This window comes from Salvelinus namaycush, chromosome 34 (genome assembly GCF_016432855.1).
Source record: "Salvelinus namaycush isolate Seneca chromosome 34, SaNama_1.0, whole genome shotgun sequence".
NCBI lineage: Eukaryota > Metazoa > Chordata > Actinopteri > Salmoniformes > Salmonidae > Salvelinus > Salvelinus namaycush.
Genome location: NC_052340.1, coordinates 9125793 through 9144676, shown reverse-complemented (window position 1 = coordinate 9144676; position 18884 = coordinate 9125793). Strand labels below are relative to the sequence as shown.

Genomic DNA, 18884 nt, shown 5'->3' with positions numbered 1-18884 from the left:
GATCAAGTAAATCAGGTCAGACTGGTTTGAGCATGTGAGTAAAACCCCAGTCACAGTCAGTGTTTATCCCAGTGAAACAGAACTGTCAGAGTACAATGGTGAAGTCACAGGGGGGAACCGCCACAGGAGGCTGCTGAGGGGAGAGCAGCTCATTATAATGGCCAGAACGGAAGAAATTGAATGGCATCAAACATCTGGAAACCAGGTTTTTGATGTATTGGATACCATTCCACACATTCCGTTCCAGCCATTACCATGAGCCCGTTGTCCCCAATTAAAGTGCCACCAAATCTCCTGTGGGAACCGCATAGTAGTACCACAGACAAAGAGGGCAGACATTGTTGATAGAATACACAATGGACATCAAGGTCTGATCAGTGGTGGAAAAAGTACCCATCGTCATACTTGAGTAAGAGTAAATATACCTTAATAGAAAATGACTCAAGTAAAAGTGAAAGTCAGCCAGTAAAATACTACTTGAGTAAAAGTCTGAATTTGGTTTTAAATATACTTAAGTAATAAAAGGAAATGTAATTGCTAAAATATACTTAAGTATCAAAAGTGAAAGTATAAATAATTTCAAATTCCTTATGTTACGCAAGCCAGAAGGCACAATTTATGTTTTTTAGTTTACTTACGATAGCCAGGGGCACACTCCAACACTCAGACATAATTTACAAATGAAGCATTTAGTGAGTCTGACAGATCAGATATGTGCGTAAATTGGACCATTATCATGTCCTGCTAAGCCTTCAAAACGTAACGAGTACTTTTAGGTGTCAGGGGAACGTATGGAGTAAAAAGTACCATATTTTCTTAAAGAAATAGTCAAATAAAGTACAGATACCTCGAAAAACTACTTAAGTAGCTCTTTAAAGTATTTTTTATGAAGTACTTTACACCACTGGGTCTGACTAAATGGTGAGAGAAAGCCTCAGTATGGTGGCCGGGGATCTCATCAGTGGTAAAGAAAAAGATCCTGTCTTATCAGTCTTGTTGTGAGCTTAGAAAGGCACAACCAAACGAGCCACTAATCTCTATGTCACTCCCCGACAGACCATGGAAAGGAGTTGCTCTGGATCTACGTGAGCGTGAGAAACAAAACTATCTGATCATGTGGGGCGGCAGGTAGCCTAGTGGTTAGAGCGTTGGACTAGTAACTGGAAAGTTGCAGGATCAAGTCCCCAAGCTGACAAAAAAATCTGTCGTTTTGCCCTTGAACAGGAACCCACTGATCCTAGGCTGTCTTTGAAAATAAGAATTTGTTCTTATCTGACTTGCCTAGTTAAATAAAGGTACATTTAAAAAAAAATCATATCAGACTACTACTCAAGGTTAATCAAGATACTACACATCTACAACTACAAGCACACAGGTCACCATGAAGATGAAAGGAACCTCCACAAGGTATGACATTGCAGATGAGTCGTTACTGACAATGGGCCCAAATTCTCGAGTAACTGAGAAATGGCAAAGCACATCACTTCCCGGCCCGCACCACCCTCAGTGTAGGTGCAGGCCACGAAGAAGATTCTAAAGCAGAAAGACCTGCTGGTTGTTCTCCTGTGCTACAGGTCAATCCCATGCAAAAAAACAACAACACAACTCCCAAATTAAGAGGCCCGACAAAAAAACGCATCAGGCTAAAGGATGCATCGGAAAAGAGGAAACAGAACCTTCTACTACAACCAACGTCACAGTCGCTACCGCCGGGAGACACCGTGGTGAAAAGAGAAGTGTACATGTGAAATCTTGCATCGCTTTATTGCTCTTTCAAAACCTTTACAGTAACTGTGTTTCTGTTAATTGCTGTTGTGAAGTACAGTTGTCTTCATTGTGGTTACACTCATTTGTAGAAAGTGTTCAAAGGAAATGTGTGAAAGTTAAAGGAGAAGATATCATAGTATGCACGACAGTGTCACGGCATGTTGTAAGGGAGTTATCTTCGGGCATTCTTGTGAGACGTAAAACAAACGTACCTGGAAAGTTACTCCTCGGATTGGACATTCACTTTATATTACAGCCCTGACCATGTCTTAGCCTGCTGAGCTAAAGGCCACTCCACACCACGGCAGTAATACAACAGGAACAAATGAGGATGGGGTGTAGCTCCCTCTTCCTCATCCTCTGACCGTGGAAGAGGATACAAGGAAAAGACAACAGTGGCAACAATAGAGTCCCTGCCCTGGTGCCTGGTGTCACCCAAAGCCAGGAGCACAGAGAGATGGCTGGAGTTTTTCACCAGTGTTTAGCTAACTCACCAACCCCCCCGCTATTGACCAAGAGGAAAGGGGAAGCCGGAAATAAACACTCACTCATTCAGGAGTTGTATTTATCATTTGAATTGAACTTGAGACCTCCCTGAAAACCATTTTCCCAACCAGATTTCAACCACTTTCTGAGGAAATGATTAGCGAGTGGTCTTTCGTTCATGCACAGAAACCAAGCTGTTCTGTTGTGACCAAACATTTGAAAGAATGTTGAACAAACATAAATACTAAATAAATAGATGGCTAAAAACAGGGTGAAATTGAAAGAGCTTTTAGTATGTTGATAGGAATCGCTGATTATCTTAGTACCTGCATAGAAAACATCTCCATTTAATTGATAGGAATGAGCATGAGTAGCCCATTGACAGCATTCGCCCCGTCCCAAGATGAACATAAGGGAAGTAGAGAATCACGTGCAGAGGGCTCTGTTTTCTGAAGAGATGGCTTTTGACAAGTAGCGCCACAATCAGTTGGCACAGGGCGCAATCAGCCACAGGAAACTAGGGAAGGCCACTTTTGAGGGGCGCAGGCAGGCCCCCTCTCTGCAGCCTTTGCTCTGCGGGGTAAACAGGACGCAGAGTTACTCTGTGACTCCAGCTGCGCGTCTCAGCCACTCCCAGACCTGGGTATACAACCACATCCTGTTTTGACCCAGCACTCTGGCCAATCCAGAGCAGCCATCTTCAGACGGCCACCACTCAGTCAAACCCTCTCTCTTCCACTCCAGTGGCAGGCAGTGTCAATGGGAAAGAGTTGGTTGGTCTTCCTCGCTCCTGACATGACAAATGTTCAAAGTTCAAACTTTAGTGCAAGATGGTTTTTGAATAAAGCCAGGTGAACAGCAGGTAGGCCTGAGGTCTGAAGTCTCTCCACTCCCCTGCTGTTTTCTAACAGGGTCTGAGCACGTGGCACTTGGAACTGATTAACTATAATGATGGTTCGGTTGCCCCTGTTTGATGTAACAGAGCCCCTTGACAGTTAGGCTGTGAGCGTGCACACAGCTATCTGCTCTGTGCATGCCCCCTTTCACTATAAATGAAAGTCATGTACAGTACTATGACATGTTGGGAGGGGTTTCTTCTCTACACAAGCAGTTTAGTGGCATGACTGCGACTTCCTATCATTTTGATACACAGTCATGTTGCTTTCTGTTTTGGTTCCGCTCGCAGAGTGCGATGAAAGGAGCCACACGCCCCTTTGCAATACCCCCTCACCCATGACACACACACACACACACTCTCTCTCTCTCACAGTTCAGAGTGTACTCAACAACACCATGTCCAACGAGCTTAGCAGCTTGCTCATCTTAACCCACACTTTTAGCACCAATGGACAAGAGGATTTGTTAAGATTTTCCTCAGTCTGGACAGCTGCAGGGGGAGAAAAAGGAAGGGAGGGGTGTTGTGATAAAAAGAGAGAAGGAGAGTATCAGGCTTCAGATAAATAATGGTTCATTGGACCATGTTTAGATCGGATTATTTCCCACTGGGCACACCACTTCATTTCAACGTGGAAATGTGGGTAATATTTGGTTGAGACGCTGATCAATGAGATTTCAACCTTTATTCACCCACTCAAAAAGACAGCCAGAAGTTTGTTGTATACCCAATGTGTTATCACTATGCTTTCAACCAGCTAAAAGCACAACACATTTCCAATGGAAAACCAATGTCAGATTTTTGGTTTAGTTGTCATCCAAATGGGTTATCACTGCACTTTCAACCATTTAAAACACACAACAAATTCCAATGGGAAAACAGTGTCAGATTTTTGGTTTAGTTGTCATCCAAATGGGTTATCACTGCACTTTCAACCATTTAAAACACACAACAAAGTTCTAATGGGAACACAAGGTCAGATTATTTATTTGTTTATGTGCTATCGCTGTGCTTCCTCTAATAGCACAGCCAAATGACCTGGATGGCTGTTGAGACTACATAGTACATACTGCAAGTGATCAGGCAGCCTAGCGGTTGAGTCGCTGGCTCGAATCCCTGAGCCGACTAGGTGAAAAATCTGTTGATGTGCCCTTGAGCAAGGCACTTAACCCAAATTGCTCCTGTAAGTCTCTCTGGATAAGAGCATCTGCTAAATCAGTGGTTCACAAACTGTGGGGCGCACCCCCTGACGGGGTCGGTGGGGGGAGTAGAGTTTTTTGGGGGGGTCCCAGTCCGGCTTTCACTTACTCTTGAAAGTTGTAATAGTAGAATCCACAAGGTGCAATTTCAAAATTGTCACTTTTCCTCTTGACATGTCAGTCATTGCATACCTTTGAGGACTATTTATGACTTGTCAGATCAACTAGCCCATGTCAGCTCATGTTTTTTAAGCAAGGTTTTTTAGCCCATAGACTTTTTTGTAACATTTGAGTTACTCAAATATCACACGAATTAGACATGGCAAGATGGACAGAATTTCACAAACATTTGCTTTCAAATTGAGAAATTCTCTGCACCCCATGACAAAATGTGTAGAATTGCAGGAAATAACCTTAAACCTGCAACATTTTCTCTCCACTAACAAGAGGGGTGTGAACAGTTTGTCATAAATAGTGCCTGTGCCCGTAGAAGTAGACGTAGGGTGCGGGATGTTCCCCAATGCTGAAAGAGACCGAGTGAAAAAGTTTGGGAACCACTTTGCTAAATTACTAAAATACAAGATTCTGTGCAGATTATTATAGCAATTGTGAAGATCTCCACAGACCTGCGACTGAAATATCACATTTACATAAGTATTCCAACCCTTTGCTCAGTACTTTGTTGAAGCACCTTTGGCAGCAATTACAGCTGCGAGTGTTCTTGGGTATGACGCTACAAGCTTGGCACACCACGCTTCACCGTAGGGATGGGGCCAGGTTTCCTCCAGACTTGATGCTTGGCATTTAGGTTAAAGAGTTCAATCTTGGTTTTATCAGACCAGAGAATCTTGTTTCTCATGGTCTGAGAGTCTTTTAGGTACCTTTTGGCAAACTCCAAGTGGGCTGTCATGTGCCGTTTACTGAGGAGTGGCTTCCGTCTGGCCACTCTACCATAATGGCCTGATTGGTGGAGTGCTGCAGAGATGGTTGTCCTTCTGGAAAGTTCTCCCATCTCCACAGAGGAACTTTGTAGCTCTGTCAGAGTGACCATTGGGTTCTTGGTCACCTCCCTGACCAAGGCCCTTCTCTCCCGATTGCTCAGTTTGGCCTGGAGGCCAGCTCTAGGAAGAGTCTTTGTGGTTCCAAACTTCTTCCATTTAAGAATGATGGAGGCCACTGTGTTCTTGGGGACCTTCGGTGCTGCAGAAATGTTTTGCTACCCTTCCCCAGATCTGTACCTCGACACAATCCTGTCTCAGAGCACTACAGACAATTCCTTCGACCTCATGGCTTTGTTTTTGCTCTGACATTCACTGTCAACTGTGGGAACTTATATAGACAGGTGTGTACTTTTCCAAATCATGTCCAATCAATTGAATTTACCACAGGTGGACTCCAATCAAGTTGTAGAAACATCTCAAGGATGATCAATGGAAACAGGATGCACCTGAGCTCAATTTCCAGTCTCATAGCAAAGGGTCTGAATACTTATGCAAATAAGGTGTTTCTGTTTTACATTTGCAAAGATTTCTACAAACCTGTTTTTGCTTTTGCATTATGGGGTATTGTGTGTAAATTGATGATTAAAAAACAAAATCAATTTTAGAATAAGGCTGTAAAGTAACAAAATGTGGAACGTTGAAGATCTGACATTGTTTCAAAGGTACAAATTCAACATATTTTATACAAGGTTTGTCTATATTGAAAATTGGTTACACTGACATAATCCTGAGGTTGAAATTTCACTCTGAAAACAGTTTATTTTGATGACTTTTTTCAAATTCTATGTATTTTCCACACAGATTCCACATCACAATAGGTTGACATATTACGTTGATTCAACCAGTTTGTTCCCAGTGGGTTGAGATCCTTCACATTTGATAAACAGCATGGACAATGGGGATGTATCCCCCAAGTATAAGGTTCAGTGTGGTGGGCTAGCATGAACTACCGTAGCTTAGCATCCTGGTTTGGATGTTTGGGCTGGCACATGGAGGCTAGCAGAACCAGACAGAGTAGGGGTAGGATAGGGGCCCACAGGGTCAGGTGCTGAGTGGGACCTAGCCCACATGGCCATGCTCCCCATGGGGGGCCTCTTTGCAGAAGTGCTCCCCTCCCCCCATTTATACCGTTTCTTCTCCCTAACCATCACTTTTTTCTGAAAGAGGGGGGAGGTGGTACTTGAGGCAGGTTATTCTCAACGGATCTTCCAACACAGGAACACTCCATTTCAGTTTCTCATGAAGCTTATTGCTTGAGTAAAATACAGAAAATTAAACTGATTTCAGAACTGATGTTAGAAATCTGATCTCATGAGCGGTCAGCAGATGTGGTCACACGACACTAGGAGCAGTGGTGCAGATTTGTTAACATACGCTTCTCCTTGAATCTATTTTGCACAATACAGGGTCTCATTGAAGGGGGGGTGGAGAAAGTGATAGAGAATTAGCATATATATATACAGGCATCAGTGAGATGGATTAGAGCTGGTCTTTAGAGCCAGATAATGTATGCTGTGGGAACTACGCCCCAGGCTTTAGAGAAAACACCCTGTAGGATCTCTCCCTTTTCTAGCCTGGCACATGAATCCCTAGATGATGTATCTCCAAACAGCACCGCAGCCTCCTCCTAGGCAATAATCTGCTAGCTAGTGTCATCCACGTGATTCCCTTTCTGTGATAGGCCAACCCCTGCTATCTAGGAGGGTTCAGGGGGCACAGCAACAAAAGTAAATGGGCCCCATTGACTTGAGCCCCATGTCCCATCTACTTACCATAAACATCAAGCGAGCAGCCCAAAGACCCCAACCCCCAGTGGAAGACAGACAACACATGAATTACTGTTTTCTCTGATTTATTATGAAAAAAATATATTTTTTGGGACTTTGTGACAATAGTCACATAAGACATATATACAATTCTCTTCATAAATACAAATGATGTACAAAAAAATTAAATAGAAAGAATATCTCATGGTTATGTACACATTGCATTGTTAAATTAAAGAGGACAATAACACAAATATAAAAAATAAAAAATCTATTTGGTTTCAAATTAAAAAGACCAACCTCTCTTTTGAGTCCTTCACTCTGTAAAAAATAAACATTTTTAAAGATCCAGAACTGTCGGTTAAAAAAAAGAGAGGATATTTTGTCATCGGGGAAGCAGACTTTATGCACAACGCACTTCATTCAAGTCAAGGGAATGCCATAAAAGCACTGGGTGTTTGGCAAGATGGAAGCTGTAAATTGAAAGGCATTGAGAAAATCAAACTGTACAAATTACATGTACTACGACTTTCAACTGGTTCAAATAAGACTTTCTGGTGTGTTTGTAAAAGATATACTCCGAAAGAGACTGAAAAAACATGTACAGCATCAAACAAACACATAAAAGAACACATACAAAATGTCAGTGTAAGATCAGTACCATTTTTCCTTAAGTCATAGTGTAATTTAAAGATCAGGCACTTGATAAGATTGAGTTTCCTAAGTATACTGTACATGTAATGCTCTGAAAGATAGGGCACATTGGTGATTTATTTCCATAGAGAAAGGGAGTCCAGTTTAGGGACCAGAAGGCCTAGATATGACATACGGCCAATATAAACTCAGATATTTATAGACAACTGTCCATCTAAGCTTTCAGTAAATCTTCATCTTCAGTTCTTTGATAGCTTCAACATTGTTTCTCACCTTGACACCAAACAAAACTAAGCCAAATAGACCACAAATGTCCTTGCTGTTCATTTTGATTCTCAAGTGGATTGCAGTGATATCTTATTCATTGTAAAAAAAGGCCCTTCTAGATTATTTGAGATGTCGTTTTCTTTTCGATAAGGCATCAGGAGAGAAAAAGGTCCTGCTTCTCTGTGATTGGTGAATCCTTGGCACTCTTCCGAAGAAAGTTTTCTTTTTGTTAAAATTTAACACAAAGCAAATTATATTAGATTTAAAAATGTAGTGCAAATTATGCCGGAACATTCTTTCTACTCTCCACCCCCACTTTTCACGTATTGTATCCAAAATTGTCAATGTTGTCAAAAAGTTCATTTTTAATGAGCAGCATGAATAAATATTAAATAATACATGTTGATTTAATATATCCTCTTCAATTCTTTGAATTGTCTTTGAAAGATTGTAAACATGATCAGGCAAAGCCCTTGTTGGTCACAGTACTCTTGGTGTCGGAATACTGTGTTAAACCTAAAAGGTGGGAAAATTATAGAGGGAGAAAGTTACCAAACAAATCTTGAAAGAGTTAGTTGACAATAACTTCCTTCCTAAACTCTTAATAATAACCTGTTTGAATGGGAGGAGCTGCTTACCTCAGTAGCAAAGACACACTGTTCAGCTTGCTGTTCTGTCTGGATGATGAAGACTGGGTGGTACAAGCCTTCTTTAGGGAAGCTCATTGGTGGAACCATTATGCTGCCCTCTGATTTCCTGTTGAAAAGAGATAGAGGGAGGAAAAGGAGGTCAGGTTCCATAGTTGCAATGGAATCACACAACAGCAAAAACAGTGGATCCCCATGATCTCCAATACAAAGTTGAGGGTTTCAAAAATCTGATAAAGCCTGAGCGTCACACAGTGAGAGATCAAGTTGTAACATCTTGCTGGGTTCAATACAAGCAATCCAAACTCTAGGGCACTGGTGATCACGCACTCTCTGCTTCATTGGCACAACGCCGTTTGAGTTTGACGAGGCATACTTACTGGTCAAATTTGTTCTTGGCATGACGGTCCTCCTCCTTGGCCAAGTTGTAGTCAACCATCTTCTGCTTGTAGGCCGCCTTGTCTCCGTTTTTGTCTGCGGGGCCCGAGGTCAGCGCTGCGTCCTTATTGGACACCTTGTAATGGCCGCCAGGGATGAGGAAGGCTTCCTTCTCTCGGAGGCTGGACAAGGGGTTGGAACCACCTATGGGCCGGTTGTTGACCGTCTCCAGGTCGTTACGGACAGAAGACGCCATGGCCTTCCGCCCGCGCCTTATCTGGCTTAGGACCACGATGGCAGCACACACCACCAGGGTGAGGGTGACCAGGCCCAGGGCGAAGGAGACAACCAGGACTGCGGGCAAGCCGTCTGCCTTGGGCTTGGCGGTGGGTTTGAGGCTAAACTCGCATCGGGAGCCCATGAAGCCGGCCGGGCACTGGCACACAGGTCCGGTGAAGTGAGTGTAGCAGGTGCCTCCATTCTGGCAGGGGAAGACGGAGCAGGCATCGGCGCGGACGCTGCAATCCTTCCTGGTGAAGCCCAGGGTGCAGGTGCATGTAAAGTCGTTGACGCCGTCCACGCAGGTCCCGGCGTTGTGGCAGGGGTTGCGGGCGCAGTCATCGATGTTGATCTCGCAGCGCGGCCCAGTGAAGCCAGGACGACAACGGCACATCAGGCTGTGGCCCAGATCCAGGCACTGGCCACCTATCACAGAGATAGACAGACGAGGGGGGGAGGGGGTTCAAATCACTGCACACTCAACATGTTTATCAAAACTTGAAGTGCAGGTATGAGTGTCAAAGCTTCTTATGGAAGGCAAATATATACTGTGTATATTTTCTTCCTACACCAACAGGAATTTAGCCAATTACAGATAAGCTTGTGCTCATTCCCACATGATGTAGAGTTACAGTGTAGCTAATGAGGACCCAGGGGGTACAAAATAGCCCACAACATTCTAAGACTAGTTTTTTTCCACCTCATAATGACAGCTATATCTCACCCCTTATATCAGTCTGAGCCAAGAGCCAAGTGTCTGTTGTACCGTGCCTATGCTGCATTTTTTTACATTTTAGGCATGTCAAAACAAAACTGAGTTTACGTGACAAGAAGAAAACCATTTCTAAAAACCCATGATGGTAACTGCCAAAGAATGTGTCCGCATCACAGTCGGTTGAGTTTTGCTGTTAGGCGGACAGATAAGAGTTTGTGAGCGGCTCCAACATAACAATCAGAAGTCCTGGTAGGTTTCCCTCACCAAGACAGTGGTTGTGCTGTTAGGGGGATGCTTTACCGTTAGCACAGGGGTTGTTGCTGCAGCGGTCAATCTTCTTCTCGCAGTTGGAACCCATGTAGCCGGAAGGACAGCGGCAGGAGTAACCACCGGTCACCTGCTCCATGCAGGTGCCACCGTTGAAGCAGGGCCCGTCGGCACAGGTCATCGCACTGATCTCACAGTTCTTCCCGTAGAAGCCTTGGGGGCAGGTGCAGGTGTAGTCATTCTCCCGATCCTGGTAATTTAAAAGGTTGCATTTCATATTGGACAATTAAAGACTTGGACTGTGAATAGCAGCATTTAATCCTGAGATATAAATGCAACACAGAACGTACATTGCAGCTGCCTCCGTTCTTGCAGGGGTTGCTGTCACACTCGTTGGTTTCGATCTCACAATTGTTGCCACTGAAGCCCGGCCTGCAGGTACAGGTGTAGCTGCCCTGGCCTGTGTTGGTGCAGGGAGCATCGTTCATGCAGGGCTTGTGGTTGGTGCAGTAGTTGAGATCCTGGTTGCAGAACAGTCCTCCCCAGCCCTCTTTACAGTCGCACTGCCACGGCTGGCCGCAGGTGCCATGCAAGCAGCCAGGATAACGGACGCACTCGTCGCAGAGGGGTCCCTGCCACCCAAGGCGGCACTTGCACTCGCCAGGGGCCTCACAATAACCATGCTTCTCACTACAGCCTGACCAGCAGATGGCTTTAGAGATAGGGGGAAAAATTTGAATGAGTGTTCCCCTTTCTAATCAAAAAACAACCACCCCTTCACTGAGCTCAGACACATCAAGTATTTGTTAAGTACTAAACTAAGCAGCTGGTACGCACACAAAAGGAACACATGCCATATTTGTTCACGCAAGGGAGCGCACATTAAGTTCCAACGCGTGTCCCTGTTAAACCATACACTCAGCTCCCATTGTTGGCCCGAACAAAGGACGCAAATTCTATATTTGAATAGACAGAAGCAATTTTTATTTAACAGAATATGTCGTTGAAATGTCTGAATTAACTATTTCGAGAATTCTGAATAACAACCTTAAAAAAAGATTTGGCCTTATCATTTAAAAAACGTTGTAGTCCTTCTGTACACTTACGTTCTGAGCAGTATTCTCCTTTCCAACCCGACAGGCACATTCTGGTGCCCGCGGCATCACAAGTGTAGTGTCCGAATGGGTCGTTACGGGGACGGCAGTAGTCTGAGCAGCTGTCACCGTGGTAGTGTTCATCACAGACAACGTGGTAAGAAAAACGAAGTTCACTTTGCTCTTCAAAATGCACATCCTGTGACCAATCTTCGCCAATGTCTAGTCTTCTACGGGTGGCCAAGCGGCTGATCAAGTTATTCTGGTTTTCTATTAAAGAGAGAGACATTGAGCAGACGAAAAATAAAATACATTCCTAAAATCCAATCTTGTGAGGTAATTGCTTTAAAAAATCTATATGAATTGAGTAATCAAATATTACCGAATTTTTGCAAATACGTAAAACGTGTTGATACTCAAACGCTTGTGCTGGGAATGACTGTTAGAGGAATATCAAAGCCACTTTCCGCCCCCTAGAGGGAGTGTGCACTGAAGGCTACCTACCTGTGGACTGGCCGTCGGAGGACTCTGCGTTCCAGGCTTCAACAATGAGCGAGAATGTGCCCTACAATCCACACAGGAAAATATATATACTTTGTCAAAAAGCTGTAAAAGGCGAGATTATTTAAAGTGTAAACTCTTCATGAAAAGCTTCATGCCATTACCCAATCTATGAAATGTACCACCAGGCATTAACCATTAAAGACACAGTGCTGTAAAAAAAAAAAACGTGATTTCCCTGCGTTTTAAATATATTTCCATAATACAGTGACATTGTGAAAATGATGATAATGCCATTTTAGTGTAAGAGGTGTTTGTAAAGACTGCCTGAAATTTCAGCCTGTTTCGGTGAGATGGAGTTTTGGCCTGCCTGATGACATCACACCAGGTGGTACATTAGTTAATAGACAAATAAGAGAGTTCCCTCAGTCCTAGCAAAATTCTCACATGCGAAATTGCTCTCATTTTTGTTTCTTCTTGACCATTTATTTGAAAACAATCACAGTAAGGCACTTAATTGTTACCCAGAAAGGATTTGATATTGAGACAAACGGCTTCATTGGACCTTTAATTTCCCATCAGCTCTATGGTATATTGAGTATGTGTACTGTAGACTACTCACCGGCCACTTGAAATGGAAAGGCACTCTGATGGGTGCGCTACTGGAGATGGAGCTCGGGTCGGCACTGAAGATTTCGGTCAGTCCCATGCCGTAAGTGCAGGGGGGCTCAGGTGAGATGACATTTTGGGAATGTTTAAGGCAGACTCGGAAGAATATTTGGCAGTCCCTAGACCGTTTGCAGACACTACGGGTACTACTAAAGGAGTGTACTTTCAACTCAAACACACCGGACGACTCGACCTACAGGAAAAGAATAAGTACATATCAGTGCGTAAAAGGCGCGACTGCACAGGTTACCAACTCATAACATAACTCTATGAATCTTGTATGTGTACTCACCAGTTGCGTTGATATCAACGCCAAAAAACACGTTAATAACAAATGAGCCATTCTGGGAAGTGTTTCTTCGTCTGCTATGAAAGTTTAGCAGACAGCGCCAGATATCCAATATAGAGGGGAAATGTATTGTATCCCCAAAAAAACAGAAAAATATCATGTGCGAAATGTAAAAATAGAGCGCACTTCTTGTCAGATTTTTTTAGTCTTCAGACAATTCTTAATAGAAATGGAGCTCACAACGAAAATAAAATCCCTTTGCTCTGCGGAGCAGTTGCACTCTGGACTTCTACCTTTAGTTACGTGAAGTGGAACGTGCACCAGGGATTTTATACCGCCTTCCAGCATCAGAGGGGGGAGGAAGTGGGCGCGAATGAGGGGAGTGTGTCAAAGGCTGTGCAGACTTGGATGCAATTTGGGGACTGTTTACGATGTGCTTTGATTCTGTGTCACCAAATTGGATAGGGTAATATAACGAAATGCAAAGTTTAAGGCTCTATGGATAATTCAGCCACATACCTGAACGAAAATGTGAAGAAATAGGCTATATATACACGTTGAAAGAACTGCGCACCTTGATTGCGAAGAGACCTAACCTAAACTCGTGTGATTTAAAAAACAAACATATTTTGATCTATGATTAGACATTAATTTCAAGACGTAGTAAATTAAAGGACTGGATTCATGCAATGTTGAATACACTATCGATGGCGAAATGTAGGTTTGCTGTGTAAGCGTGATAGGGTCATAATGTGATTGGCCATGAAAAATCCCCAGTGACTTTACTTCTATTAAGCAGTGGTTACTTTTCTCCTCTTTTTGTTTCCTTCCGCGTGCCGCGTGCCACCCTAGTCTTCATGGATGTTTTCATCCTTTTCTCCTGGGAGGGAGGACAATGGCCGTGTACGGTGGAGGGGAGGAGGGGGCTTCGCGCACACCACTAATTCAGCCCCAGAATTGTAATTGTTCTGACGCGTGTGAGGCCTCAAACCGGCAGACTTCGGAGCGAGATATTTTATTGTGTCATCGAAAGATTCGGAGGGGTAACACTGGAAATGTCAGATAATTGCTTTTGTATGAAGGGGGGGGGGGGGGGGGGTCATGACTACAGCTGTATGATAATCAACGGCACCTGGCTATGCAACCCACCTTCTCCTTCCATAGGCTGGGCTACACGTCTTCGCTGCGTGATACGCACGCAATAAGCACGCAATGTCAGAGAAGGGAAAAATTAATAATTTCCATAGGTAGGCACTTTAATTGTCTCAATAGCATTGTTTTTGACTGGACAGATTAGGGGGTAGCCTATCCTACAGCACAGCTAATGATGTAGGATAGGCTGTGTAGGACTGGTCACTTTAAATAATGTTTACATAGTGTTTTACCCACTTCATATGTATATACTGTATTCTAGTCAAGGTCTATCATATTTAACAATTGCTGTATATATGCTATTCTTCAGATATACTACATATTCTATCCATATACTGTCCATATATATATATATATATATATATATATATATATTACATACATACATACAGTATCAGTCATAAGTTGACACACCTACAAGGGTTTTCTTTATTTTTACTATTTTCTACATTGTAGAATAATAGTGAAGACATCAAAACTATGAAATAACACTTATGGAATCATGTAGTAATCAAAAAAGTGTTAAACAAATCTATTTTATATTTTTCAAACTAGTCACCCTTTGCCGTGATGGCACTTTTGCACACTCTTGGAAAGAATTCAGACCCTTTGACTTTTTCCACATTTTGTTACTTTACAGCCTTATTCTAAAATTGATTAAAAACAATCTACACACAATATCCCATAATGATAAAGCAAAAACAGTTTTTTTCTAAATGTTTGCACATTAAAAATAAAACACTGAAATATTACATTTACATAATTATTCAGACTCTTTACTCACTACTTTGTTGAAGCACCTTTGACAGCGATTACAGCCTCATGGATATGACGCTACAAGCTTGGCACACCTGTATTTGTGGAGTTTCTCCCATTCCTCTCTGCAGATCCTCTCAATCTCTGTCAGGTTGGATGGGGAGCGTTGCTGCAGAGCTATTTTCTCCAGAGATGTTGGATCAGGTTCAAGTCCGGGCTCTGTCTGGGCCACTCAAGGACATTCAGAGACTTTCCCCGAAGCCACTTCTGCATTGTCTTGGCTGTGTGTTTAGGGCCGTTGCCCTGTTAGAAGGTAAACCTTCACCCCAGTCTGAGGTCCTGAGCACTATGGAGCAGGTTTTCATCAACTGTCTCTATGTACTTGCTCCATTTATCCTTCCCTCAATCCTGATTAGTCTCCCAGTCCCTGCCGCTGAAAAACATCCCCACAGCTTGCTGACACCACCATACTTCACCGTAGGGATGGTGCTAGGTTTCCTCCAGACGTGACGCTTGGCATTCAGGCCAAAGAGTTCAATCTTGATTTCATCAGACCAGAGACTCTTGTTTCTCATGGTCAGAGTCCTTTAGGCGCCTTTTGGCAAACTCTAACCGGGCTGTCATGTGCATTCACTGAGGAGTGGCTTCCATCTGGCCACTACCATAAAGGCCTGATTGGTGGAGTGCTGCAGAGATGGGTGTCATTCTGGAAGGTTCTCCCTTTCCACAGAGGAACTCTGGAGCTCTGTCAGAGTGACCATTGGGTTCTTGGTCACCTCCCTGACCAAGGCCCTTCTCCCTGATTGCTCAGTTTGGCCGGGAAGCTAGCTCTAGGAAGAGTCTTGGTGGTTCCAGCCTTCTTCCATTTAAGAATGATGGAGGCCATTGTGTTCTTGGCGACCTTCAGTGCTGCAGACATTTTTTGGTGCCCTTCCCCAGATCTGTGCCTCGACACAATTCTGTCTCGGAGCGCTACTGACAATTCCTTCGACCTCATGCCTTGGTTTTTGCTCTGACATGCACTGTCAATCGTGGGATCTTATATAGACAGGTGTGTGCCTTTCCAAATCATGTCCAATCAATTGAATTTACCACAGGTGGACTCCAATCAAGTTGTAGAAACATCTCAAGGATGATGAATGTAAACAGGATGCACCTGAGCTCAATTTCGAGTATCAAAGCAAAGGGTCTGGATACTTATGTAGATAAGGTATTTCTGTTTTTTATTTTGACTAAATTTGCAAACATTCCTAAAAATAAAGGTGTCCAAACTTTTGACTGGTACTGTATATGCTGTATATACACCGGTCTACTGTCCATTGCTCTTGTTTCCTGGCCAAGCAAGTGTCTTCTTATTGGTGTCCTTTAGTAGTGGTTTCTTTGCAGCAATTCGACCATTAAGGCCTGATTCACGCAGTCTCCTCTGAACAGTTGATGTTGAGATGTGTCTGTTACTTGAACTCTGTGAAGCATTTATTTGGGCTGCAGTCTGAGGTGCAGTTAACTCTAATTAACGTATCCTCTACAGCAGAGGTTTCCTGTGGTGGTCTTCATGAGAGCCAGTTTCATCATAGCGCTTGATTGGTTTTTGCGACTGCACTTGAAGAAACTTTCAAAGTTCTTGACATTTTCTGGATTGACTGACCTTCATGTCTTAAAGTAATGATGGACTGTTGTTTCTCTTTGCTTATTTGAGCTGTTCTTTCCGTAATATGGACCTGGTCTTTTACCAAATAGGGCTATCTTCTGTATTCCACCCTTACCTTGTCACAAAACTGATTGGCTCAAATGCATTAAGGAAAGAAATTCCACAAAATTAACTTTTAACAAGGCACACCTGTTAATTTAAATTAATTTCAGGTGACTACCTCATGAAGCTGGTTGACAGAATGCCAAGAGTGTGCAAAGCTGTCATCAAGGCAAAGGGTAGCTACTTTGAAGAATCTCAAATATAAAATATATTTTTTATTTGTTTACCACTTTTTTGGTTACGACATGATTCCATATGTGTAATTTCATCGTTTTGATGTCTTCACTATTATTCTACAATGTAGAAAATTGTAAAAATAAAGAAAAACCCTTGAATGATTAGGTGTGTCCAAACTTTTGACTGGTACTGTATGTATTGTATGTGTGTGTGACCAATAAAATGTGATTTTATTTGATTATAACTGTTCCAGCTTCAACTACACATAGCAGGTAGGCATATAGAATCTGTGTTATACCGTGAAGGGAGTGTAGTCTAATAGCTTTAGCCTAGAACATTTCCTTGTTGATGCTGTATTGCCTAGTTTGAATAAAGGTTCAATAAAGAAACAAAAAATGAAAATGAACATTTTAAGGCGTAATTAAAAACGTGAAGGAATAACAAAAATAACCATAAATCTGAATTCCACACGACAGCGATATTATCTGTAGCCTACAATCTAATGTGTGTCAGTAGACTGCGTGTGCTTGCTGTTGCGGGGATCTACAGAGACAATGGGTAGCTTTGCAAACTGTTGCTCATCTTCGGCGCTCGTCTATTGTAATGCTAATGAGGGCAGCGCGTGCCTCGGCTGGCCCTAACTACCCCGGGCACGCTTCGGCTGAAGCGCGTCACAAAAAAAGAGGGTACAGATGAACCTCTTGTCATTATTTTGTTGGATAATTATCCAGACTGGGTGCTTTCACGGCTTGAGTTCCAACTCGGGACAAAAGACTGGATAAATAAATATGAACTGTTCTCTGTAAACAATAAAAGTTGCCATCATGCGTATCCACAACCGGACGGAATGCATACTTTGTATGAGATTGCTTTAACCAAAACAACAATGCAAGTTGTGTGGTTTTAGTACGACAGCATGTTGTGTTATGACACTTTTGATAGGATATGAATGTCAACAATGACCTTTTTATTAGGTCCATGGCACTAAGCCTTCTATCCAAAACACATTTGAGTCAGTGAAAGCAGATAATTCCCTGAAACAGTGACAACATATGTAACATCCAATGCACATTTTGTTTTACGTATTACGCTCTCATGGGACCTATAGTCAAATGCGTCAAACACTATAGTCGGAAAAATTGCGCCCAATTCTTGACACGCATTGATTTTGTTGCAGAGAAGGCGGTGTGCGTGCGTAGAAGCATGGTATTATGCAGTGCTTAACTTCGGCGGAAGCTGTCCGGAACGTCGTACCGGTACTTCCATTTTGGGGGGAATTGCGTACTGGCTCTTCTATAAAAACAAAGTAGCCTAATTCTGGCACAGATTCACACACCGAGGCAAAAAAGGTTGATCAATGCAGAATGAAGGCGGGATCTTCATGGAATAGCAATGGAGGATGGATATTAATTTCCTGATTCCGCTTTGACTGAGTATAGGCTGTTCGAGATTGCGCAGATTGAAAATGTACCAGCATGAATGGTATGATGCTCTGTTACAATTTGCCAACTGATTTGGTTTGTAAGGTCATGAAAAGTCAAGGAAATTCGTTTTATAATTGTCATTAATGTAACTCATAAAAGCACACTTAAATAGGATCAATCAATTTAAAAAACAAAACAATTCAAAACATAACTTGTAGCAGTTATCTCGGTAGGTAACTATAGCTAATTAAGCATTCATTTTGTTGTTGCCTTTCCACCAGCACTGTAGAGCCTAAATAAATCTGCACCGTTGGAAAACTGGGATTCCCAAGATGAAATAGTAGCCATGCAATTGCGGCAACGTTAAACATATTCTAAGAATAGCCTAATTGACAAATAACTTGCTGTGCATAGATCTCCCATGAAACATGAATATTTGAGCCTTATATATAAACATGTCTAGATAGATACCTTGATTTGAAATAGCCTACCTTAATGTTGAAAAATCCTGCACACCCAGGACCTCTCCAGATGGAGAGTTGACCACAGGTTACATGTGACTATAATAGTGCAGTTCTGTGGGGGACTAAGTGCCTTGATCAAGGACACAACGGCAGGAGGTAATAGGTCTACATGGGATCAGACACAGCAGCTTTCCAGTGTCAATAATGCTTACGTTTTCATGTAGGCTAAAATAATAGTCATGGAAATTTGGTTAAAAGCCATGGTCATGGGAAATGTGTATAAACCG

The 18884-nt window shown here is 42.7% G+C and overlaps 1 protein-coding gene across 1 annotated transcript; it reads right to left on the bottom strand.

The window, feature by feature from the left end:
* Window positions 1-7183: 7183 nt before the first annotated feature.
* Window positions 7184-13165, bottom strand: dlc (deltaC). Its single transcript, XM_038973744.1, has 9 exons — window positions 12878-13165; window positions 12539-12778; window positions 11920-11980; window positions 11428-11685; window positions 10672-11033; window positions 10355-10571; window positions 9063-9765; window positions 8674-8791; window positions 7184-8551 (listed from the first exon to the last, which is right to left on the bottom strand). Exons 1-9 carry the CDS (start codon window positions 12926-12928, stop codon window positions 8546-8548), a joined length of 2016 nt encoding a protein of 671 aa, XP_038829672.1. The 5' UTR covers window positions 12929-13165; the 3' UTR covers window positions 7184-8545.
* Window positions 13166-18884: the final 5719 nt, after the last annotated feature.